This window comes from Scomber scombrus, chromosome 23, assembly GCF_963691925.1.
Source record: "Scomber scombrus chromosome 23, fScoSco1.1, whole genome shotgun sequence".
Lineage (NCBI taxonomy): Eukaryota > Metazoa > Chordata > Actinopteri > Scombriformes > Scombridae > Scomber > Scomber scombrus.
The window spans coordinates 9,687,584-9,713,098 of NC_084992.1; the positions used below are offsets into that span (position 1 = coordinate 9,687,584).

The window sequence follows — 25,515 nt, forward strand, 5'->3', positions numbered from 1 at the left end:
GCATTGAGAGGTCTTGCGATTATGGATATGATCGGATGAAACAGTACATTTGATATCTGTCGTTGGGATGTTGCTGCAAATAATACTTTTTTTTTTTTTTAAATATTGGATGAAGTAGCTACGTCCTAACTACACTGATAAAAACAGAAAACTCTGGGCTGAGTGTTGACAGAGACTAACAGCCTCCTTGATGAGCAGAACAACTCTTTCATTTCACAATTTTGGTTCTCTAAACACAAACTTTTTTCAAAACTCTTCTTCTTTGAGTCTGATTTAGTAAAGGAGAGTGTATTTTAGACAATTACACAAAGGGAAATGTGACATCTGTGAGGATTGAAGAGTTAATCTGGGTTCAGAAGTAATTTCTCTTAGCCTGACCTTGACTTGCTTCAGTGATTGGAGGACACGAGTGTGACATCTCCAAAGCTTAATCCATAAACGCTTTGGCAGAGTCTAACCAGCTTTCTCACGCAACTATTGTTCTTCTTCGCATGTTCTTTTATATTAAACTATTGGATCTAGATATGTGATTTTTTGCACCATTTGTCCAGATTCTACCACATATTATTTCATACACAAACACAACCAAATAAAGAATTTACAAAAACTACTGCTGGACACCAAACAGACTGATATTAAAATGCTACGATTCTTTTTTTTTTTTTTCAGTGTTTCTTCCATATTGTGATAGCACATAAACTAAAATCAAACATGGCCACTGGAACGGGAATATGTACTGAAATGTGTACAAACTGCTCTTTTTGAAGTACCGCTGATTCAGACACTGATTGAGTCTGAACTATCCATGTCAAGTTTTTTCTTTTTTTTCCTGAACAGTAAATGAAGGCCTGTATAGAGAGAAACCACACACACACAAACTCACTGGACAAAAGTGAAGAGTCACTTAAAACCACTGCGAAGAGAGTGGCAATAAAAACATCTGTCTGTCAGGGTTCACTCAACATACACACACGGCATTGTTGCAAAAATTCACAAGTTCTTTTTTTTTTTTATGTGGGAGAGTGGTATCATCACACTGTCACATCGTGTCCTTTTTCACCATTTTGTGTCAGTGTGCTAAACAGTGCTGTTGCACAAAATGGTGCCACAAGGAAAGCCTCTTGGTCTTTTCCTTTTTCACATTTCTCATGATCCGAGGTGCAGTCTGTCCCCCTTCTGCGCTCGAGAGTCAAAAAGGACAGCAGGGTGAGAAAAAGCTCTTACAAACACATCTCCGAGTCCCCTGGTGTCCTAAAGTAGGGACATGTCACTTAAGAAACCGTCTTCTTCCCACCAAGATCTGACTCCTTCCTGTCCAACCGCATGTACGGCTCAAAAGCTGAGGACCCGCAGCCGTAGGTGGATGTCAGTTCATGATGTGCGCCCCCGAGCAGAGGCATGGAGAAGCAGAGGGAGTGCGGTGGAGGAACACCCAGCCGTGGTGAGGGCGGAGTGGCGCCCAGCGAGGGCAGCGACAGCCCAAAAGTCCCACCTGGTAGGGAGCAGGGAGGAGTGTTGCTGCTGATGCCAGGGGAGTTGGAGGAGCCTCCGCCAGGACTGCCCAGCAGGGAGCCGTTTGCCGGGTGAGGAGGCCCAAGGAGAGGGTTTGGTGGCATGGCGGGGCCCGACAGGAGGCGCCCCTGCTCCAGGAGGCGCAGGATGTTGCAGGTGGCCAACGATTCGGACGAGGTGGATGAGCGTTTGTCTGAGTCCTTGGTGGTGTCCTTCTTCTGTTTGGTACGACGGTTTTGGAACCACACCTTGACCTGCAGCGACACAACCAGGAAGAAAGATAAGATGATGACATATGTTCACTTTTTCATTTTATTTTGTCACATGCAAATACTTTGGTCAGTAAATTCAGAGGTGAAAGATATATGTACTTTATGTCATTAAAAACAGCCACATTTTATGCCACTTTTGTATATTTTGTGATTATAGTGAACCTCAAAACAAAGTTCACTGATCTCCAACATGCCGAAACATGAACCTGACACATCCTCCCTTGTTCCTATCCTGATGTTATGCCATGCTTCCTTTACATGCCCAAATGTTGAAAGGCTCCACACGTGTGTGACTGCCTTCTTTGTGACCTCAGGTTGATGCATGTCTATGTTGTAGCATGTTATGTGCGCTCACGTTTGCGAGCAGTGAGAGCACGCAACACCTTAGCAGTAAAACCAGTCATACACGCAAAATCCGTGCCGAACAAGCAGAGATGCTGTAATCCCCTGGCACCAGCCATTGGATCAACTGTGTTGTTTTTCTCCGCACATTTGATCACAGTTGGTCCCACTTTGCCTCCTCTCACACTTCATGGCTCTAACAGGCCAGAAATGTACATATGGGGAAGGGCAGAGACATCAGAGCCAAACAGCAGAGAGGAAATTATCACGCTAGAGACCCAGAAAGATATCATGGATATGAAAAAAATTGAAATGCAGCCTCAGGAAATGAAGAGACAAAGAATGTAAACCACAAATCAGATTTTATTGGCTGCAGAGGAAAAAGAAGGGTAAATTTTTTATTCACAAACTCATCATAATAGTGATCATTATCACCACCAACACCTGAATCTTACGGCAGCAAACTTTGGATTTGGACCTCACGATCCATCACACCACAGCAGCAGATTGAGAAAAGCTTGGTGAACTCTATCTGTCCTTGTGCGCAATGGTTAATTGATGCAATGCAGCACAGCTTTAATGTATAGCGTGTGGAAACGTTGGGGCTGGGTGGGATGCTGATTGGAGGGCACAGTGAGGTCACAGGAGATCGCTGCACGGAGAGCCACCACTGAGAGGAATCACACACATGAAAAATGCATACGGTCCTGACCGAGTTTCAGTTCGCTCCGTGTTTACCTACCGACTAACTATCCCTCACGATGTGGCATGCAGGGTGCCGGGTAATTCAATGTTTTCAGCTTTTATCATTGGTGAGACTTTAAATCAAATATTTTTGTGACACAAAGATCGAAGTTAATGATAACAATGGAAAATTAGATCAGAAACAAGTTTGGTAAGGTTTTATGATTCTGAAACACGATTTTTTAAATATAATTCATTCATTTTCCTCTTTTTGTCGACCTATTCTTTCATTTCCTCGACATGTGATGCTCCTTCAGATATAAGGCAGGAATGCAATGACATGAATCAGAGGTTAACATAACTGCAAAATCACCAGTGATGTAGCCAAACTTTATTAGAAAGTTGTTTTCAAAAATTAGAAGGTAAAGTATGATAAATTGATTCATGTAACCAAGTCATTTTTACTGAGAAAAAAAGAAAGAATTTTTGGTTTAATTAGTGTGTGAATCTCCAATAAATGTCAGAAAGTACTGAACCTTAATGACCAACAGACCAAAAGCCAATGTTCAGTTTACAATGATATAAAAACAGAGAAAAGATTCAAATCTTCACATTGAGAAGGTGGACAAAGAGAATGTTTGCTTCAAAAATAGCTGTTAATTGTCATTTATAAGCTTAAACATGTTACCAGCAAATTAAAGTAGTCTCAATAATCTGGTTAATGAAGCCTGGTGGTTTTGTCCCTCACATGTATCTATGTATGTCCTCTGAGTTTCTTAATGCTTAGTCAGGTGGAAAAGTTTCGGTGGAAGTGTGAAGGTGCTGGAAGCTGCAACCAAAGACAATCAAAACTTACGAACATGTGTACCACCACATAACAAAAATGTTTATCTGTTTATCTTTGTGTTGTGTAGGTTATATAGAAAGTTATATGTACACACAACCGAAGATCTGTCAACCTCAATTTTTCCTAGAAATCCAATCATCTAATCCCTGATAAATGGGGATTGGCAGAAGACGACTTATAAGGAAACTCTTGGAACAGCAGAAATGTATAAGCCTCTAAACACTTGGTGGCTTAATGTAAAGTAAGACCATGTAACATCTCCTGAGCAGCAGTCAGGGCGGCCTCTGCTGCCACAAGTGGTGATTACAGGACGCTGCATCTAATTCTGCTTACAACAGGGAAACCAAGGATCTGTCAAGTGCGGATAAGCGTTTCTATGGCCAGAACCGCTGTGTGCTAACCTGTAGTTGCTAACAGCTAGTTACTGACTTACATTACGATGCACTGTGATCCACGTCATCGGTGCGCCCTCTTACAAGTCAGTGCAGGGGCTAATAGTGGGTATCTTAGTTAGTTAGTTATATAATGATATTATACAATACTGGCGAGATAACAAGTGATTGTAATTCACAGAATGGCTCATCAGGCGAGCTAGATATCACTTATTAGCTGAAGACTCATCCGCACGTACTCATTGAACTGGAGTTACAATATTTTCTTACGGGTGATCGTACCTGCTCAACTCAAGTTACATAGTGTGAAAGAGGCGCCGTTTTCCCTACAAGTCAGCGAACCATCAAATGATTTTAAAGCTGTTATTTTAAGGTAAAATATCTGCATAATGTTGCTTTAATTAAAAAAAGTTTCATAACAGTTTGTTGATTGGAAAGAGCCAGACGATACATGTATGAGTACATGTATAAAGCTTGGAAGAAGATACAATGCAAAAATAGCAGGATTGCATCAGAAAACACATACATTCATAGAGAAGTTACACCCAAACTGCTTTGTTAGTGGACCCTTGGGTGTCGAGATCCTTTGACAACAGTTTTAAATGGATAAAATATTTTAGGGTCCAAATTATGCTGGATACAACCAAATCAATTTTACATAAAAAGAACATCAAACACAATGTGAGTTAGTTGCTATGGTTTCATATCAACCTGCTCTTACACTTAACACTTTTGATAGTTACAACAAAATACTGAATTTGAGGGGAAAAGACCTAACAAAATAAAGATAAAACCCTTCAAGCAGGTTTTGCTTTGCAGGCGACTTTCACTTGAATTTGACTTGATTTAAGAAACAACACCCTCCCACGGAGCATCCTGGTGGCCTACGTGTTTAAGACGCTGAGCACAAAATTTCAGTGTCTCCACTTCAAGTCCAGCTGTGGATTTGTTGTCTTCCCTCACCTCCCACCTCTCTCCCACTCTCAGTCTCCCGTTATTTACCATCAGCACCCTACTGTACGCTTCAACAAATACCCCAAAATACTTTAAAAGCAGCATCCCTGAGCGCCTTGTCGTCTGCTGGTTAAGATGTACATCCACCTAGAAGCAAAACATCCCATTTTGTTTCAAGGTGGATAATGATTGTCTAGACACGTTTTTCAGCAGCAAATGTCTGTAGAAAAAGTTATGCTTTCTTTTAAGCTGTGGACAAAGAAAGTTGGGAGAAAGCATCTAACACAAGAAGCAAATTCACTGTGTGTGATGGAGTCTGCAGGCTTTGATTATCTGATTAGCGTTACTGAAGTTACTGGAATGAGCCTTTGGTGAAAAATGTGTCTTTTATTTACGCAGATTACACTTATTAAAAAGTTTCAAACTTGTTACATTTTTGAGAGAGATCTTAACTTCTGGGTAACTTTATCTTTAAAGAAAGAAAGTATTCAGTGATTCTTCAAAAATCCAGATTTACATTCAATGATAATGTTTTCTTACATATATTGTGAAAGTTTTTTAAATCTTTGCTTGTAGGTATGTCAATAAATAATTAGGGTAAGGATGTGGTGTGTGAAAGATTACAGTTAAAGTTAATTAAAAAAGAGCGAGTATTAATTGCAGTTCTGTGATGGGGCGAAATCTGGTCTGTTGCATGAGAATACGACACCGATCCACATCCTCGACCCCTGCACCATTATTACTCTACGCCTCACTACATAAAGCATGCACTACTTAACATTGGCATCCAGAGGTAATTCCCTTGGATACTGTGCTCATGTTGGAGCAACTAAACCGAGCACAACAAATAAAAGCTCGCCTAATGCTGGTTATTGTGAAGCACTGGAATATTTCAGGGCTCAGATGAAGAGCACTTGTGGAGAATTATCACCAGTTCACATCTTTGATCCAACTTAGTCTAGACTGTAGCGTGTTAACACAGTCACCTTCATGCAGCTGGCATCAGTTACCTTACATTACATCTCCTAAAACAGCATTAGTCAGTCTGAGAAGGAGCCTAATTGACTGGCATGAGTAAGAAACCAAACCTCTGTGGTGATTGTGTGGAGATGAAAAGGCCAGGCCAGAGGTTATCTACAGTATCACTGCACTGTTAGGGTCAAGCAAAGCTCAACACGCAGCTGGGGCAAGTGAGATCATAGTTCTAGCTACTGACCACGACGCAAATAATGGGATCGGAGAGGATCCCAGAGCTCAGAGGGGAAATACTGATGCCAACAAGTCTTACAGTAAAGACCCGAAAGATGCACAGAGGGAGATAAGAGGAGGAGATAGAGGGATAGAGGGAGGGAGAGATCACATGAGTGTGGGATGAGCCGCTAAAGTGATGTGTGTGTGTTGCTGCTTCTCCGTCTTCCTTGTTAGCTCACACACTGCCTCTCTAAGATCTCTCTCTTCATTGTACTCATGCGCCGCCACTTGCCAAAACACCCACATCCCATAAAAGGCTTTTACTATGGATGAAACTCCCAACCAATCGTTTCCCTTCATTCCTGTGCTGTGGGTGTGGCTGCTCACATCACAGCCCTCCTATCCATTGCATTGGGAGGGGGGAGAAAAAAAAAAAAAAAAAAAGCATGCTGGTGTTTTACAGGGATTTTATTAGAGAGGGAAAATGATGAGAGGAGAAGAAAACAAAGCTGCCTTTGGTACATCTACACTATTGGATGTAAATCCTTTTTAATGGGATCCAGGGTTCAAAGCTGGGGCAGAGATTACCAAGGGAGATCTGGATCTGGCCTGACCTGCATTTGCCCTGGCCTCGCCCTCTGCACCCCGCCCTGCCGCACTCAGGCCTACCGTGGCTAGGCCGTGGCGAGGCCGTGACGAGGCCGTGACAGGGTCAGGGCCCAGGTGAGGAGGGCAACACCGAGACTGGTGGAAATGTAGACGTGGTAAGTAATGAGCAAGATAACAACAGGAAGTTTAATTTATATAATGTATTCACCTTATTAACTCCTATTAATGTGTGTTTTAGTGGGTTTTTTAAGTCAAACGTCCATTAGATCATTACATCATTGAGAACAGTACAATCACAAATGTCCTTAATGACAAAGAAACAGCTGCCATTAAAGATGGTGTCATGAATTTTTAAATGTTAAGTATCTTCCTTTAACATCTGGGCACTGTGGTTTTAAGCAAATGTTACTTAAAACAAACATAATTTGTGCTTTTGTTCGGGGACTATTTTCAGCTGCGGATTAATCCACATTTGGTGCTTTAGTGGGTATTTTCAGCAGCACAGTCATCATCTCAAAATTAACTACAGTGCCCACGTGCAATGAAGGAATGTCACGCACTGCAACACTGCTGCTTATTTTATTAATTTATTTAATTATTTTTTATAGCTTTTGGACAAAAATTGAGTTCTATGGAACAGGGAAATAAGTTAATAAGAAATAAGTTCAGATAAATTCATGGTTGGTTTTGGTCTTTTTATTGGTTTTGTTAACAATAATAAAAATGAAGAATATCCCCAGACTTGTCTTTTAACACAGCAGCTAAATTAGTCAATTTTAACCTGAAGAACTTTTTACATATAACTTGACTGGTATTGTTTAAAAAAAGTATATGGTTCGCAAAGCAGCAGGACTGTCTATATAAAATAATATATAAGATATATACTGTACATATATGTAAGTATCTGCATAACTTTATATTTTCCTCATAAATAGAGTTGGGTTTTTTTCTACTTTCAGTGCACTTTCAGTACCACTTTTTCTATTCTACTTTATTCTTATTTCTTATAATATTTTTATTCTATTGTTATTTAAAATATTTCAACTTTTTTTATCCATCTTGTGTGTGTTGCATGTAGGGGGATAAAAGTGCATTTTGTTTTTTTTATAATTACAATTAAGCTGAAACTTGATGAGGGGCAAAAAAGGGGGGAAATGTGAATATTTTCCCTCTATTTTTTGTGTGCCTTTTTCTTACCCTTTTATTACTTTTGTGGTACTTTTCATCAGTGTTTCAGTTGTTAAAGCATGCAAATTGTGTACAATCCAACTAAAAAGTTGTTAACAAAACAGAATATATCATGCTAAAGTACATTTTAAATGAACAAATGTGAAATACATGGATGCACATCAAGAAATTGTGATTTAGGGAAAGTAATTCAAGGTAAGTAAAGGGAATTACACAGAAGGTAACACAGAAAAATGTTTAATTTGTATTTGTATATTTAGAGGAAGAGTTCAGAAATATATCAGGATTCGTGTAGCAATGAATTGCTTACAATTAAGTTTAAGACTTTTTCATTACTTTTACATTTTTAAGCTCTCCATTGTTTGGCTTCTTTAAATATTTCTGGTATTTTAACATATTATCCTGCACTGAGCCTCCCCAGGTCTCACAACCAAATGCTGCTAAACATCCTTATAATAAAAAAAAATGTATAGATTTATTACCCAAATGGTTTAACATAGTTTGTATTTAATTATTGTTTAATTCTCTCTGTATTTTTCTGCATTTTTATTTCCATGTATGCAGCATTTTGTAGCTGTGGTTTTGAAAGATGTAATAGAAATAAAGGGTGTTTACTCACTTAATTGCTATCTGATGATTACAGGAGTCTATGTGTCTATTAGTGTCTCGAGAAAAATACATTGAAAACATTTAAAAATTAAAAAAAGAAAATCTTGAATTGTTTCCCCACTGAATAATTATTCATAAAACGCACAATTCTGCACCTCCAGTTAAACAAACTGGCTTTTTATTTCACTGTTTATCATTTTAAATATCCCTCCCTGTTTTATGTCCCGCCCCACTACTATCTTCAAGTGGAAATAAGGAAGCAAGATGCTCTTTAAAAAAAAAAAAAAGGGAAAGAAAAAAAAGGAAGAAAGAAGTAGCCAGAAATCATGAGTGCAGTGGGCACAAGACGGGTCATAAAAAGACAGAGGTGGGACACGAGGGGCTGGACAACAAAAGGCGAGGTATAGGGCATGGAAATGAAAACGATGGGGGCAAACATACATATGCTGGGTTTCGTAAATTTACAAGGTCAGGGAGAGATGATCAGACTGGCACGCATGAATACACAGGCCAGTCGGGCAGAGGTCAGCCAATCAGAGACCCGCTCTGTGATTCTAGACAGCTGCAAACAAAGCGACAGGCAAACTGGGCTAGAGGTAGAAAGGTTAAGCCAGATCAAGACCCAATGTACCGATCAACTGGGCATCTATATGTGTGTGTGTTCAATAAATCAGCTCAGCTCTGCCACGTCCCAACATGAAACCAAGTCAACTTAAAGAGGAGAAGAAAAGGAGAAAGATGATGTGTTTTTTTTGTTTTTTTGCTTTCTATTTGTACTACACTGTTTGTCCTCGCTGTATTTCTAGTACTGTGTTTTAATCACTTTACATCCCAGCTTTACTGTGATGCAATAAAGCTGAAGTGAGCTAAGCTACGACAATGGAAAGCATTAACTAAAACATCTAAGTGATAAAACACACTCTCCTGCCTGCCCGGCCGCATTATGCCCGTAATGCAAAGTGAAATGAAGGATTGTGACGGTAAAGTCTTTAAGAAGGACGCTTGGTGAACGTCTTTCACACTTTCCATGACCCTTCCAGCAGCTCGGTGCTCCCACTGTGACCCTGTTCAGACCCCCTTGATCCCAGGCATGTGATGAGCCGCAGCACACAATGAAAACTCTTTTACATGGAGATTGTACCAGGCGGACCAGTGGCTATTGAACTGTATGTAACGGACCAGTGGATACTCAACTATATGTAATGTAATGGACCAATGGCAACTCAGCTCTCTGTTCAAGCTGTACTGTCTGTGACGGACGAGTGGACAACCAAAAAAGATCATCAGATTATATAAATGATACCAGCATCAATTATTCACAATTAAAACGATCAGCTTTTATAATAAAAACTGTACAAATAATGGCCTACTGTTTTAAGATGTAACTTCTCCTGCTGCTAAATCTGCAGTTTAGGACCAATAACTCTAAAGAAATGGGCACATCAAGCTCCGAAAACATGGGAGGGGGGAAGAAGGTTCAATTGGTCGTCTAAAATGTGTTTCATTTTGTTGAATGCAATGTTTTTCAGCTTGTCAAAAACACATATTTGAGAGGTATGTCAAATATTTAAAGAATGTCAAATGCACAACATGGGTGTGTTTGGCTGTATGTATTTGGATAAAACACATGTTTACTGCATGCTAAATGTGTTCCAAAGTTGACTGAAGCATAACCATTTCTGGGTTATTTAACTCAGTAGTGATTTTAAAACTCTCGGATCACCTGAAAAGTGTTTCAAAATTAAGAGAGACTCCTTTTCCATCTTAAAAACTGGAGCAGTTTATCTCTCTCTTTTCTCTTTTGTGTTTGTTACTTACCTGCCTGTGTCAAGTTTTTATTATTAAGCAATACCTTTGGTTTTAAAAAATAATCATACAAATAAAACTTTACTTTCTTATATCTGGGTTAAATGAGACTAATCAGGTTCTTTGCAGGTAGAAAATAAACTGTGACATAAATACAACTTCTGAAATAATGGCAAAATAATTGTGTAATCATCATTACAGTCCTTCTTAAAAGGGAAATGACACCACGTATGTGTGCTGGATCAGTGTTCCTCCTGAGCATCCTCCAGCTATTTCTCCTCCAGCTGAGAAAGTATTTTAGTCAAGAATTTAGAATGCACAAAATTAATGTAAAGAATGTTGTTTTTTTTCAAATCCGTGTTGACATCAGCTTTTACGATTACGAAACCAGAGATCAAAATCAGTCACTAGCACTCCACTCCATCCCTCCTCACTCTGAACGCCTGAGCGCTGCTTATGCAAACACAGCTAGAGTTGATATGAGCATCCCCTGCAGCAAAAATACACACGATATCTCCTCTTCCTCCTGAACTCTTCATCCTGTGCACCTCCGCCCTGACTACCATCTTCCTCCTCTTCCTCCCTCCCTCAATCCTCGTCTCGCCGCCCCCAACCTCACACTTTTAATCCGTCTTGTATCTTCTTACTCTGTGCCCTTTTAACCTGTGGCGATTTCATCATCGCCAACATCACATTTTGTATGACCTCTTGAACCCTCGAAAACCTCCCCAACCTGTCCGAATAAACCTGATCTGGTCCTCCGTCTCTGCAGCACATGTCCAGCCAGGTTCAGCCAGGGGTTAACCCCGTCTTATAGAATCGCTGGTAGATATGGCTGCCTAATCCTCCTTAGCACAAAAGCACTTGGGACTGTTATGAGGCAAATAGGAGTATGCACGCACATCCAAATCGAAGAGGGCCGGTACTGAGCTGAAAGTGAGCAAATCATAAAATAAACAAATATCTCACAAACTGCAGGTCTCCAACTTTTCATCCCTCCCTCCCTCTCTCTCTCTCTCTCTCTCTGCCCCTTCCTCCCGTCATCCGTCCATTCATCGCCCTCTCCCCAACCGGGCGAACGCCTCCAGGTTTTAAAAAAAACCGTTACCACCTCCCTTCACATACTGCCACGCTAGTGAGCAACGTGCTGCACCAAGTCATCAAAACCTAGCAGGGGTTTGAATATGGTCTATGACTTTGCTTGCATGTCACCCAACAGTGACTTGAATCACCTTCGGCAATAAAACCAAAAAAAGAAAAGAAAAAAGTGTTGGGTCTTTGCCACGCAGCCTCATGACGCCCAGTAACCCTGACGTAACCAACAATGACATTTATTTTTCCTTATCCAAACTGAGTTGTCGTGTGCTGCGCAGATTATAAAGCTCTTTAAGGCAAATGTATGATTTTGGACTTCATAAATAAAATGGACTTGAGTGTTTTTACATATAAATGTGTAAATGTTTTCGGCATAAACACACGGTGCAGATTCAGCGTTCCCTTTCCACTAGCAGGTGTCTGTAAGCTCCCACTCAGGTAATCTGCCTGTTTAATTGCATTACACATTTGTCTGGTATATGACACAAAGTGGCCGCATGGATAACCTTTGACCACGCTGACTCGTCTGGCAAGTTGGGGTGTGTGTGTGTGTGTGTGTGTGTGTGTGTGTGTGTGTGTGTGTGTGTGTGTGTGTTTGTGTGTGTGTGTGTGTGTGTGTGTGTGTAATTGTGTGTGTGTGTGTCTGTAATTGTGTGTGAATTTGAGATAGACAGAGAAAGGATGGAGAAGAAAAGTGAAAACCTCTTGTATCCAATTTTGTTGATTTGCCTGTTTTCACATTACTTGAAGGATTACATGGTCCTCCATATGCTTAGAAAATTACACCATCCTTAGCATCTCACACATACACACAAACACACACACGTATGTGTACACACACACACACACACACACACACACACACACACACACACACACACACACACACACACACACACACACACACACACACACACACACACACACACACACACACACACACACACACACACACACACACACACACACACACATACACACACGTATGTACACACACACACAAACACTTGACTCTGCCAGAAGCTGATGAAACAAGTCAATTCAATCCAACAGTGATTGGGGTCAAAGGCAACTAAGACTTAATTGCTATTATGATTTTTTCTGATTATCTAATCAACTGATTAGATAATCAGAGGCCTCACAGGTTTCTTTACGACCATCATCGAGTCACGAAAGTTCCCGTCCTCAGGATGATGCTCACCGCAGAGTAAAAAGGAAAGTGACAAGAACACGACAACACGAAGCCCAAACAACTCTACTGAAACTGAAAGCACAAAGGCAGAGAGTGTGTGTCTGTCTGTCTCCCTTCCTATCTCTTTCTCTATTCTGAGTGTTTGGACAATCCCCGTACTGTGCGGCCGCCTCTCTGCTACATCTGCACGGCTACACGTCATGGACGGGTCCTCTACGCCCCAGACAAGTGGCCAGACACCGTCTGTCTGGGCCGTCATGGAGAACAATACAGACAACGAGGACATTCAGTGTATGCAGACACACACACACATACTGTACATACAACTTGTCGTCTCCTCTATCATCAGCCTGCAGAGGGAAACAGAGATTGATGTGTAATTGGGGATCCAGCACAGGGTATATTTAGTTAAAATATTATAGTATTTTTATTTTTACATTTCAGTTATCTCTTCATACTGGCAGCTGTTTGCCTTTTAATGATCAACCAATCAATAAGTCTGTTTTTTTTTCACCACTAAAACACAGTATCATATTATTCAAATGTATTACATGTATTTATAACTAGTTGCACAATCAGGTGTAACTTGTTAACAGGGAGATGATACAATTTTCCAGGTTTCATAAGAGGTTACATAAAGGCCAGCAGGGTCACCTAGTTTTCATAGAGTCTGGTCTTTCTAGGTTCTTCACCCCGCCAAAGTGCTTTGGGCTGCTTCTCTGTGCCCAACCCTGACCTTTGACCTCCCTATAACATCGGGGAGGGGGAGCAAAAAATACAAGACAGTGACATGTAATATTGTCTGAAGGGTTTTTTCAGTGTCCACTAAACTGTGCTTGAGGCTGTTTGGTATCGAGAAGTTGTCTGTCCGAGAGAAAAGACAGCGGCACTGCGCGAGAGGAACTGTGACACTGATCTCAGATGACTCGCACACCTGTCGGAGGGTGGTAGTCATATCAAGTGTGTGGGTACACTAACCAAACATGTTTTCAACAGCTATATTAGTAAAGATCACTGCTGCACTGGCTGTCCTGACAATATGTCCCTGCAGGCTACTGTACGCTCTCTTTATATAAACTTTATTTGGCACTTTTCTTTGACTGTCAGCCAAAAAAATCAAAACAACTGTGCACCAGGCACATTTATATATGTATTTAAGTTCAGCAGTTGCTCACAGTGGAGTCAAAATCTTGATTCCAGACAATAAACTAGCACAAATTTCAACTAGTGTTCATGTTATCTTTCATTTTTAAGGGTTAGATCACAGCAACACCTTCACAGACACATTGTGGTGTTGCATTGTGGAGCTGCTGATCGTCTCCTCTCGTCCTCTCGGAAATATTTCTACACTTTGGCCCGCCAGCAAACTAAACAAAACCAAAAAAGATCCACACCACAGTGAGACAAGTGTTCGCCGGGAGGAAAATGAAAGTGTCTTAGAGCCCTCTATCCGTGTTTTAAAGCTCTCCACGGGAGCTCGACTCTGTGTGAGCACAAACCCTTGAGCCCCAACATGAAACCGGCTCACATGAAAGTCAATCACATGGAAAACAACCACACACACACACACACATACTGTACATTCAAATTCACTAAATCTCTACAGTAGCAGGATCTCTATTTTAAACTCATGGGATGTAAAGTCAGATGCAACACGAAGGCTGAAAGCACACATGCAAACAGCGAAGTTGAAGCACTTTGTGTGTGTGTGTGCGCGCGTGCACGTGTGTGTTTGCATGCATAATCACAACCACATCTAATATTTAGCTATTTTAATTATGCTTGCTCATTAAAATCACAATCATACACAACTTTTTTTTAAACAATAAACATCCCTAATATGTGCATATCTTGTGCAAAAATCTAAATCACTAAATGTTTCCTTCCTACAAAGTGTATTTACTTTTAATTAAATACAAAACATCCCTCCACCCATCATCCTACAACAACTGTGGTGTTTTATATACCCCAGAAAATCCTGTTTCCTTATCCAAATAAGACTATGTTCAATAATTTGTGACATCTAAAGATAAAGTGAAGAAATATAAAACAAATCACTTAATATACCAAAAATCCTGTTTCTTTAAACGATGAAAAAAGGGGAAGGACGTGCAAATATTTTTCACACATCTGTGCATTCAGCCAGCTTTACATTAAAGATTAACCATCATGACCATTAGTGAGCACTCTCCCATTTGCTGCAGGATTAAACCAGTTTAAAGCAGACCAGAGACCATTAAATCCATAGCTTCTCCATGGAAGGGCTGCAAACAACAATGGACTGATACAATGGTGATGTACAAGTCAGCTGCACTCAACTGGCAGCACTGTGGAAGAGTTTAAAGTGACCGCACAAGCACTTAAGTCCTGAAACCTCACACAGCTAAACCGGCTGGAACGAGCAGGACGAGACGAAGAGTGTTAAGAGGTTTGGTCTTTTTCTTACCAAAATAAATTTTAAAAAAAGTTTTAAAAAAAAAGCTTGTAGAAAGAAGTTTGGCAAATATTTAATCTGAGGATTTGAGTTAAAAAGCTTACAGAATGCTCATATAATAACTTTGAGAGAGTCCTACAAAGCCAAAAAGGTATCTCGGGATGAAAGTAGATCTGAACAATCTGACATACATTTTTTTCAGTTATGAGACATGAAACAGTCTTTAAAATTAATGAATTAAGCAGTAAATGCTCCTCATTTACATACAGAGATCACCAAAACATGCATTCACACAAAACACTGAAGTCTGCCCACAAATCTGTGATTATCCATCAGCAAACTGATGATGATGACTGAAATGAACCAGGGTGCGTCCGTGTGTGTGTGTGTGTGTGTGTGTGTGTGTGTGTGTGTGTGTGTGTGTGTGTGTGTGTGTGTGTGTGTGTGTGTGTGTGGCTGAGAGAAGCTCCCACACACCACCACTGCCTCCCCTCTCCTGCTATGTTACCCTGTGGCGGGGAGCCACCTGCCGGGATGAAGGGAGAGCTCTGACGGGGTAACGCGTTACTGCCCATCCCTCATATTGCCGTAGTTACTAAAACACGTCAATAAACAGCCAGTAAAACTTCACAGTGAAGCTGAATTATCCACAAATGCACTCAGTAAACAAAATAACTGGACTGGAAGTGTAACCTTGGTGAAAGGAGGCATTTTTCTTCCCGCAGGTGGAGCAGCTTCTTTAATTATTTCGTATTTTTGAGCAGATCACGGACATTAATGTTGGATCTGAACACTGTCTGGTTTAAATGTACGCATTTATGATTTGTAAAGGATGAAACAGAAATATAAAGATAAGTAGGCTAACATGTTTTAATTAGTGACTGGTGTATTAACGTTATTAGTCGTTCTGAGGAAAGTATCGATTAATACGCAGTACAGCGATGTTTTAAACCATAGTTCAAACAATTTGACGTGATTTTTACACGTTTTTAACATTTATTAAATGTTGTTGTTTATTGAACTCTATGGGTCATGTTTTTGTGTGTTTCTTTCTTTCTTTGAGTTTGGAGAAGACATTGCGCACAATAATGAGTGTTTCAGAAGGCTAATGTAAGTCTGAGTCCATGTTTGAGCTTTTTAAGACGAAAAAAGACATGAAACGCAAGTCAGAGTAGAGATAAGATTTTTTTTTTCAAGATTTAAAACGTCTTTCAGGGTCTGTGTTGAATTCTGTGCGTCTTGGCGAGGCACTTTGTACACATTTGAGTAGAATAATGTAAATAATTAATCATAGACAAGCTAGTGATCCTGCTGTGGAAATTACTCCAGTTAACTATTTACATTAAAATCCAACGTAAAGATAAATTAATTCTTGAATAGTCAAAACTTTTTCATAGTTTGTAAATCGGAGAACTTTTTTGCATTTTGCGTGTGTGTGTGTGTGTGTGTGTGTGTGTGTGTGTGTGTGTGTGTGTGTGTGTGTGTGTGTGTGTGTGTGTGTGTCTGCTGCCTCATTGCGTGATCAGTTTGAATACCTGACCAAACTAATTGGAGTTACACTATGGGTCAATGACCAAATCCCCAAACATTGTTAAAAAACACTTAACAATCCAACCTCCCATATTAGTTTAATTATTATTTCTATTTTAGTCACAGATAAAGAGGCCTGTCATGTTTATTAAAGTTTAATTAAAGTTTAATGTATGTTTCTTAAAGCACTTGTTTGCGGTTACAAATGAAAAGTTGTTTTTTAAATTTCTGTTTAGTTGAGTTTTTGCGCAACAAAAAGTCAAACTTGGCCGTGTTTAGTTGACTTTAACCTGTAAAAGCGACAGGTTTATGAAGTGCCAAAGAGTGGCGGACAAAACTCCACATTTATTTATATTTTTTTATTTTATAGAAATTTAAATTTGAAAACATTTCAGCAGAATAAATTTTGATTTAATGCCATTTCTGAATATCATTTTTTTTAAATAGCCTAGAGGTTTTTGTGCTCAAAACCAAAACTTCATACACTGATTTAGCCAACATTTGGTTCTAGATAGATAGATAGATAGATAGATAGATAGATAGATAGATAGATAGATAGATAGATAGATAGATAGATAGATAGATAGATAGATAGATAGATAGATAGATAGATAGATAGATAGATAGATAGATAGAAAGGCTCTTTGATATATTAGAGCTGCTTTTAAACCCAGCGGTTTTTGAAAATCATATTACTGTAAGAAAACCTAAAAACAACCCAACCTTGAGACGCGAAACAAAAACACCAAACAAACACCATTTATCACCTGAAAACCAGAAAAACAGCCAAAATAACCCGCGCAAAAAGGACCTAAAAGTCTGAGGGCCCCCAGCTTCCTTTTGTTAACTCGCATGATTAGCCTTGGGTGGTACATTTGCTTAAAAACACGCAAAAGCCATAAATAGAAAGCAGATAATAATAATAAAAGAGGGTGGAAACTCCGCTAATGCCAACTAAAAGCCTTTCGATCGTTCTTAAAAGCTGCTTCAATAGCACAAAGCATTAAGACATTTCAATGCAATGGGTTTAATATTTCACACCATTACTGAGGAGACTTCTTATTATTTACATTTTGTTCTCTGTTGAAGGTCAGGCTGTTTTCAGGCGGCTTCATTCAGTCAATCCTCTGCTGCCCGGCTTCTCCTCAGCAGCAGCAGGAAGCCGAGGCCCTCCCATTAACACCCCTAGTGTCAGCACTAATGAGGAACACAGTGGCTCTGTGTTCCCGAAAACTACACACACACACACACACACACACACACACACACACACACACACACACACACACACACACACACACACACACACACACACACACACACACACACACTAGATGTTACTACTCTTCAGCCCACAGCGATGATGCGTAAAGTTCCTGTTTGAGTCCTACAAAGTTTTTTTTTTTCTTCCATTTTCAACAAGTTGTTTTTACACAAGTGGAGATTAACTCTACTTCCTGTTGACTAAATTTAAAATAAATATGCTAGATTTCAGGTTTAATCAGTCCTTACTTTTATTTTTACAGTGCTTTAATTGGCGTATTTGTTCTTTTCAGGATTTCGTTATGAAATATGTGATGGTAGTAATCTTACACTTTTTGTACCGTTTTGGACACATATTATCTTATCATGCTGTCAATGAATTGCTCTTCTTTTTCTTCTTTTTCTGAAACGTGTTGTCCACATGGAGCCACTTGCCTGTTGGCTACTTGGTCAGTGCGCACACATGCACACACACGAAAGCTTGTTTGTGTTGCTGTTGACTTAAATTAGTTTTTGAACACTCCTGCAGTAGAGTACACTGGTGATTAAAAAAAGAAAGAAAAAAAGAAAGAAAGAAAGCTGTTTCCGGTTTTCAGAGGAATCTAAAACTCTACATTAGCTCAAGGATTGGCCCTCGAAGGCCTATTGATTACACAATCCTGGATTGGACGCTAAATTTTAATGTTTTTTTACAAGCATGGTCGCCTAAAAATGAATCAGAAATGTTAAAGATGGAGCACAAATGATATAAATCTACAATACGTTTAATTAATTGATATGTATTATATTGCTGAAGGCCGTTGGTCGTTAAGCTGCACACCGATATTCTCCAAACTATGAAGATATATTATGAGAGTAAACTAAAAGTGGACCTGAAACACTGAAATAATAACTAGTGTGCACACTAGTGTGTTCCCATTACTGCGAATGGTACTGTGTGTGTGTGTGTGTGTGTGTGTGTGTGTGTGTGTGTGTGTGTGTGTGTGTGATGACGGCCATGATGGTCACGGAGGGGTTGGGCTCTTGGCGCTGCAGGATGAATGAAACGCGCCGAGGTGTCAATGAACGACTGTGATACTGAACAACTGTAACATCATGAAAACACACAGCTGCTAACAGCTCGTTGAAATAAATAGGACTAAGGATTTATGTAGCCTAACAGATGGGGTTTTATTTAAATTATTATTATTATCTTTGAGTATATGTAGCCTCTAAACTAAATTAAGATGCACAACAGTCGTGTTTTTTCTTCTTCTCTGAAGAGTTCAGATTATGAACGAAATGCAACAAAGAGACGAAATGAACTACGTGTGTGCTGCGTCCTGTAGGCCTACACTGTAACCCAGTTTTATTCCAATGGGCCCTTTATAACAACGAAACTGCCTTTCTGAAATGTATCATGATAGATTTCGGTTCAGGTTGTTTGTGTGTTGACTCTTCTCATTTTTTGCCTGAAATAAATAAATAGTTTGCTTTTAATTGTGTTTCGAATAATATTTCCTTTTCTAAATTTGTCTTAAACAAAATATTTAAACGGAGCAAAATTAGCTGTATTAATACACTGACTAATCGTTCAGATGTGGCCCCCACTGTAGTTTTAAGGCTTACTTGAGGCCGTTTTATAAAGGCTCACTTTAGGCCACTATATGCCTTGTCTCATAAACCCTCGGGGCCTATTTTTGGATGATTATTTTATTATGTATTTATTTAGTATTAGCGTCTGTTCCCACCTATGTGCACTATACATTTAACTAAAAATCATGCCTGTACCATCAGGCTGTGATTGGCAGGTAGGATAGGCCTGTGTTTTGGGCGGGGGATGGTGTGGCGCTCCTGGCCTCTGATTGGCTGAGGAGCCAATTAATGGCTCCAAACGCACCTGTGGCCAAATCATTCTAAATATACATCTAAGGCAAATTAAAACCACCTACTCTAGCATAGAAAATAAAGACACCATTATGTGCTCCCAAATTATTATCAAAATATCCTTAAGGCCTATGTTGCCTAGCAACCGTGGTGCTAGCCTAATAGCTACATGTTTTGGTGGAAGATTTCTTTTGTCGGTTAATTCGTTTAAAATATTTATGAATATCTGTTTTGTTGTTTCTTTATATTGGATTTATTTTATGTTTTTTTCCCAGCAGAAAGTGTCGGTGTAGTTTTGGGCTTACCTGCGTTTCGGAAAGATTCAGCTGCCTCGCGAGCTCAGTACGCTCGCGCCCCACGACGTACTGGCACCGCTGAAACTCGAGCTCGAGCCGATACAGCTGCTCTGCCGTGAAGGAGGTCCGCGTGCGCTTGGGCCGGTCCAGGTCGAGCCCCTTTGGCAGGACGATCTCCCGGATGGTGCCTTTGGCGTCTGTCCAGTAACAAAAAAAACAACAAACACTAAATCTCAGAAAAAGGGGAACAGACTCATATTTTCTGGCCCAAAATGGAGAAAAGTCTGGAAAGACATCAAGGAATAAATGGAGAATATTTTAGGAACTGACCCACTACTATTCTTATTGGACAAAGCACCTGAACCCCGGTTTACCACTGATCAGCGCTATATAATGCATACTTTATTGATGATTGCAAGAAACAGCTAGAAATACCTCAATTTATGAGGAGATGGACACCTGTTATTCTCTACCTTCGTTAACATATTCATTATCAAGGCCTATGTATGTATTGTGTCTATTTTTACCCTATGCAGCGTTATTTTATTTGTGTATATTCTACATATGTGTGGATTGAAGCCCAACCTCAAGGTGATTTTGTGTATTTTCTGTACAGTTTAAACTGCCTGTTAATGTGTAGGAATGGGAATTAGATTACTACAAAATCTCAGAAACATCACAGAAACTGGAACTAGAAGTTAAAGACGGTTAAGTTTGTACTATTATTATTCACTTCTAGCTCAACTAAACCCTCAATTGAACCACTTCTCAGCAGTTTAAAGCTGCAAAAAGTCGTTTAAATCACCTGCCTATAGGCTGCAGTGAATCACTTCCCACAAGGTGCCAGACTGATGTAATATTTAGAAGCAGGACTATTGGCTAATGGACGGTTGAGCGCCTGAGCGTCTGTGAGACAAACGAGCTTTGTGTTGTGCGTTATTTTTAACACAAGAAGAGTTTATATAGGAAAACGGAGGGGTGCCCTGTGAAAATGTGTAGGCTATTTACACAATTGTCAGTGCTATATGTGGAAAATGACATATTTAAAGGTCTGTTTTGTGACTGTGCATGTATTAGTGGCAGTCTGCGTGTCTATTAAAAGGCCTCAAGGCATCATGGCCTACAATCAATCCCTTAACAGTCCTATCTTTACTTTATTAGGCTAAATATTTGTGCAAAACAACATTTAAACTGAATAAAGCGTGTTAAAATCCGCTTCCATAAGTCCTAAATTGCGCACGCACTGCATCTGCGTAATGTTAGTCCACGTGATCATGGTGACAGGCTAGGTTCAGTTTGAGTGCTTAAAGGAAACGCGTCTTGTTTTCTTAATGTATGAAACTCACATTAAAGTCGATAAAAACAAAGCAGAGCAGGTAGAAGAATTTATCTGAAGCTTAAATCTAACACGTTCATCCACATAAAGTAATAAAATAAATACTCAATTGTTCATTTTTGCTGTTGCTCTTTTGCTCTTTCTTCAACGCTGTTTGAAGCTGAGCAGTGAATCTGGGATATTTAGTGTGTTTCAATGAGTCCAAAATAGCTCATCAAAAGCTTCACTCTCGAGGCTGTTTCTATTCCAACTAATACGACTTTGCGTCTTTATCCATCCACAACAACAACAACAACAACACGGCGTGTGTTTGGGCTCCTGAAACAAGCTATTATTATAAACAGGCTACTTGGCCCTTCTTCCGTTTTTAGTGAGGCCTGTTTGGCTCCAGGTTACTGCTATTTATTTTTATATTTATTTTATTTGTGTTAGATTTTCCTCCCTGGGGCCTCCAGAACTGATCAGGTGAGGAATTGGCTGCTTGTGGTTTCCAAAGCTTGTTTGCAAAATTAATGTATAAATACGTTTTTTTTTTTTAAACATTTGGGAATTCAAACACAATGTTAAAGTAAATGAAAATATTAGTGAGGGTGTTCCATTACACCCCGCCCTGTATCCAGAAGCCAAACGTGATATTTTCAATATATTACTCAAAAATAAATATAGATAAAACCACGATGTGTTGGTTTAATTTGGCTGCAGTCCACATATATGGAGGTTACTAAATCATTACTTCCCACACTGATATTTTTTTAAACCTAGCTATAATATCAATGGTCTAAAAAAAAAAGGCTACCTGAATATTTATTTGTATTTATCACATTGAATAAAGGCGCAGGTCAGACAAGATCTGCTCTTTGTCCGATGTTTCCACTCATGAAATATGCAATCCGTTAAAATATGAAGAGCCCTGAATTAAATATGAAACAAAACTGATTGAACCGCAGTTGTTTCTATAGGAAGGTTTCCGGTTGGAGCAAAAACTGAGGTGAAATATATATTCTTTAAGCTAAAGGCGAAATTTTTGTCCCTTTTTCAAGTTGCGTCACCACTCATAATAAAAACTTGAATATAAACGCGAGGTAAAGAAAAGGTCAACGAAGCATTAATATGCTTAGAAAATACAGTGCGTAAAAGAAAACTGTGAAATTAAAACCCTTAATAAAACAAATGTGACCACTTAGGCTCACTGCACACTCTCCTCTGTATTTAATTGTTCAATCACCATATAAAAGACATTTATACAGAAGTGTTTGGTTAACCTACAGGCCCCGAGACACATAAAGAAACACTGAAACACGCCTGCGAGGTCTCCATCTTTACGCAACTTCGCGTAACGTCTCACCAAGCAAGTATAAGATCCTACACCAAAAGAAGCTTTAAACCTTCCAAACAGAGCAAACACACAGTCAGCATACAGTTACAACTTTCTCGCAGGGCAAAAAACAAAAGCTCAGCCCGTGATGGAAACATTTGCGAGCAGAGGAGCACACAGCAGCTGTGAGCAGACCTGCTGACCCCTGGCTGACCCCGGCCTCTCTGCGGCAAACCAGAGCATCCAGACTCAGCTTCAAAAACAAATAGTGACACTGCAGGCTTTGCTCAGCGTGGATCTCACATCTCTCTCTCTCTCTCTCTCTCTCTCTCTCTCTCTCTCTCTCCTTCTGCAGGCCACTTCCTTCTCTAACCGTGAACCAGCGAGGGGTGCAGCACAATAGCGACCACTAACAGGGGACAACAGGGGCCTACTGACAATTTTTAGCTCATATGAAAAAAAAAAAAAGTGGAGTTTCAAGTGTTTGGTTGGATAAAAAATTACGCACAACAGTGTAAAAAATGATATAAAACGCTGGCTGACTGATAACAGCAGTGGCTCACTAATAATCAATATAATCAACACAAAAAATGGCAATTTTCTAACTATTCCTTCATGTAGTTGCAACTTCTACTCCAACTAATCTAGAGCCTGAATAAAGAAGCTGTTGTTTATATTTTCACTCTGTCTCCACACATTTCTTCTCGTATGTCTCCTCTTATGTTTCGCATCGTTTTCTATGTAAAATCGGTCGCTATAATATATTAATTTGACATTTCCCTGTAGTTAAACGAGCTGCTGCTGCTACTCGAGGCAGGACACCGCGCTACTTCACGTTCAATAGGAAATAAAAGTAACCAGCCAACATCCGTCTATAACCGAGACGTGACAGGCCGACACATTGATTCAGTTCACATAGAAGGCATTTAGACTATTTAGACTTTGTCACTGCAAAAAATATGTTGCAAAAAAATCACCTGAGACTTAATCTTTTGTTTTTCTTTACGGACTTGTGAATGAACGTGAACCGAGCAGGCTGCTGACATGACGTGTTCTTGGAAAGCATTTCTAACAGCCTGAAGGAAATTCAGTGAATCACACCACAAAATCCTCCCCAAAAAATACATATTCTAAATTTTTATGTGGTCTCACTGGGGGTTAATGAAATGTCTACGTGCTGAAATAATAATTACAAATGTGCTAAGTACAAATCAACTTAACCAACCTACTGCTGCTCACAGATAGAAACATGTGTCTTTGTATTTTATGGCTTCTGTTTCCCTGCAGACATCTCTCACACACATACTGCTCAGTTTAATATCTAATAATTTAATCTGCAAGCATAAATTAAACAAACAATTTAAGATAGCTAATTTAACTAAAGCAGCTTATATTCATATAGATTTATTTTTTTTAAATAAACACAAACAAATGACAGATTATTTCAGGATGGCTGCAGTGATTTTATCTTCATTTTCTAGATTTTTCTTTATTTAAAGTCTCATTCAGAAACTGTTGGCCTCCAGCAGGAGGGCGTGGACTCTCAGGGGGTTATTGAATTAAATATTATTCTGTTGTTCATTAACATAACGTTGGCACACAAAGACAATCAGCCACTGACAACTAAACACGAGCTTGTAAGTGTAAGCAGAGATGATGATATATATTAGCTCTTTTTGTTTTTAAATAAGGTGAGACAACAGCCTCGAGGGGTGAATTTCAACCTGATTGTTTCTCTCCAGACTATTTGTCTTTGTTTTCATTTCTTTCTCAGGTCTGATTTCAAACAATCAGCCACAGAGATGTGTTTAAGACAAATACTGAATTACATTACAGGTATGAAAAGAGAGAATGTTCATAAAATATCAATTTATCCTTTTATTACAACGAATTTATTTTTTTTAAACCATTATACTCACACGAACAAAGGTTTAACCATAAATCGATTCAGAGCCTCACAATAATCTGCTTAGAATCAAACTTCATTATTATTTGTATTAAGAATATTTTTCAAAGGTGTGGTCTGATGTCATAATCATTTATTTATTACGGAAGTGAAAGTAGCCTATTGTTGCAGAAGCTATTTGTAGTGCACCCTGCTCCAGAGGTGTTGTATTGTTCACGGTCCAAGTCATATGTTTGGGAGCAAGAGTCCAAGTTTGACAGTTTTAAGCCTTCAGTCTATGTGAACTTTTAGTCCTGTTATATTTTGTAGCTACATTTTAAGATTTTTTTTTTATGGAAGCAGCAACAACAAACCCACATGCAGAGATTTTGTTGCACATTTAAAGTATTCTTCTATTACCTAAACTGTATGTGTAAGAATAAAAGTATCTGTGCTGAACCCAATGATTCGATTATTATTACTCTAAATCCTATAATTGGTATAACGGTGGATAAAATAATAGTTAACTCAAAATAGCCTCTAATATCCTGACAGCTGTCATTGATTCCAACTTTGAGAATTACTCTTTTACGCACGGAATAAATCTAATTTGTTACATTTTGGACCACTTACCCCTAACTAATATCCTTCGACAGTAGTCAGGGTCCACTCCCAAAAGTTTGTCGTGACCATCTTCGCTGGAGGACGTCGGTGTGGACGCTGATGTCCCCGGAGTGTCGGTAGAGCTCTGAACCGGGGACCGGCTCCCTATCTCGGCGCGGCACTTTGCGTCCATCCGGTCGGGACACAGCGGGTTGGGTCCACAGCGGTGGTTCCCATCGCCCATAGTAGTAGCCTGGTCAAACATCTACAAGTCAGTTACAATCTGTAAGATTA

The 25,515-nt window shown here is 39.5% G+C and overlaps 1 protein-coding gene across 1 annotated transcript; it reads right to left on the bottom strand.

Annotated features, from left to right (window-relative positions):
• Positions 1-1,271: 1,271 nt before the first annotated feature.
• Positions 1,272-25,486, bottom strand: vax2 (ventral anterior homeobox 2). Its single transcript, XM_062445115.1, has 3 exons — positions 25,252-25,486; positions 20,092-20,279; positions 1,272-1,766 (listed from the first exon to the last, which is right to left on the bottom strand). Exons 1-3 carry the CDS (start codon positions 25,484-25,486, stop codon positions 1,272-1,274), a joined length of 918 nt encoding a protein of 305 aa, XP_062301099.1.
• Between the last annotated feature and the right edge of the window lie 29 nt (positions 25,487-25,515).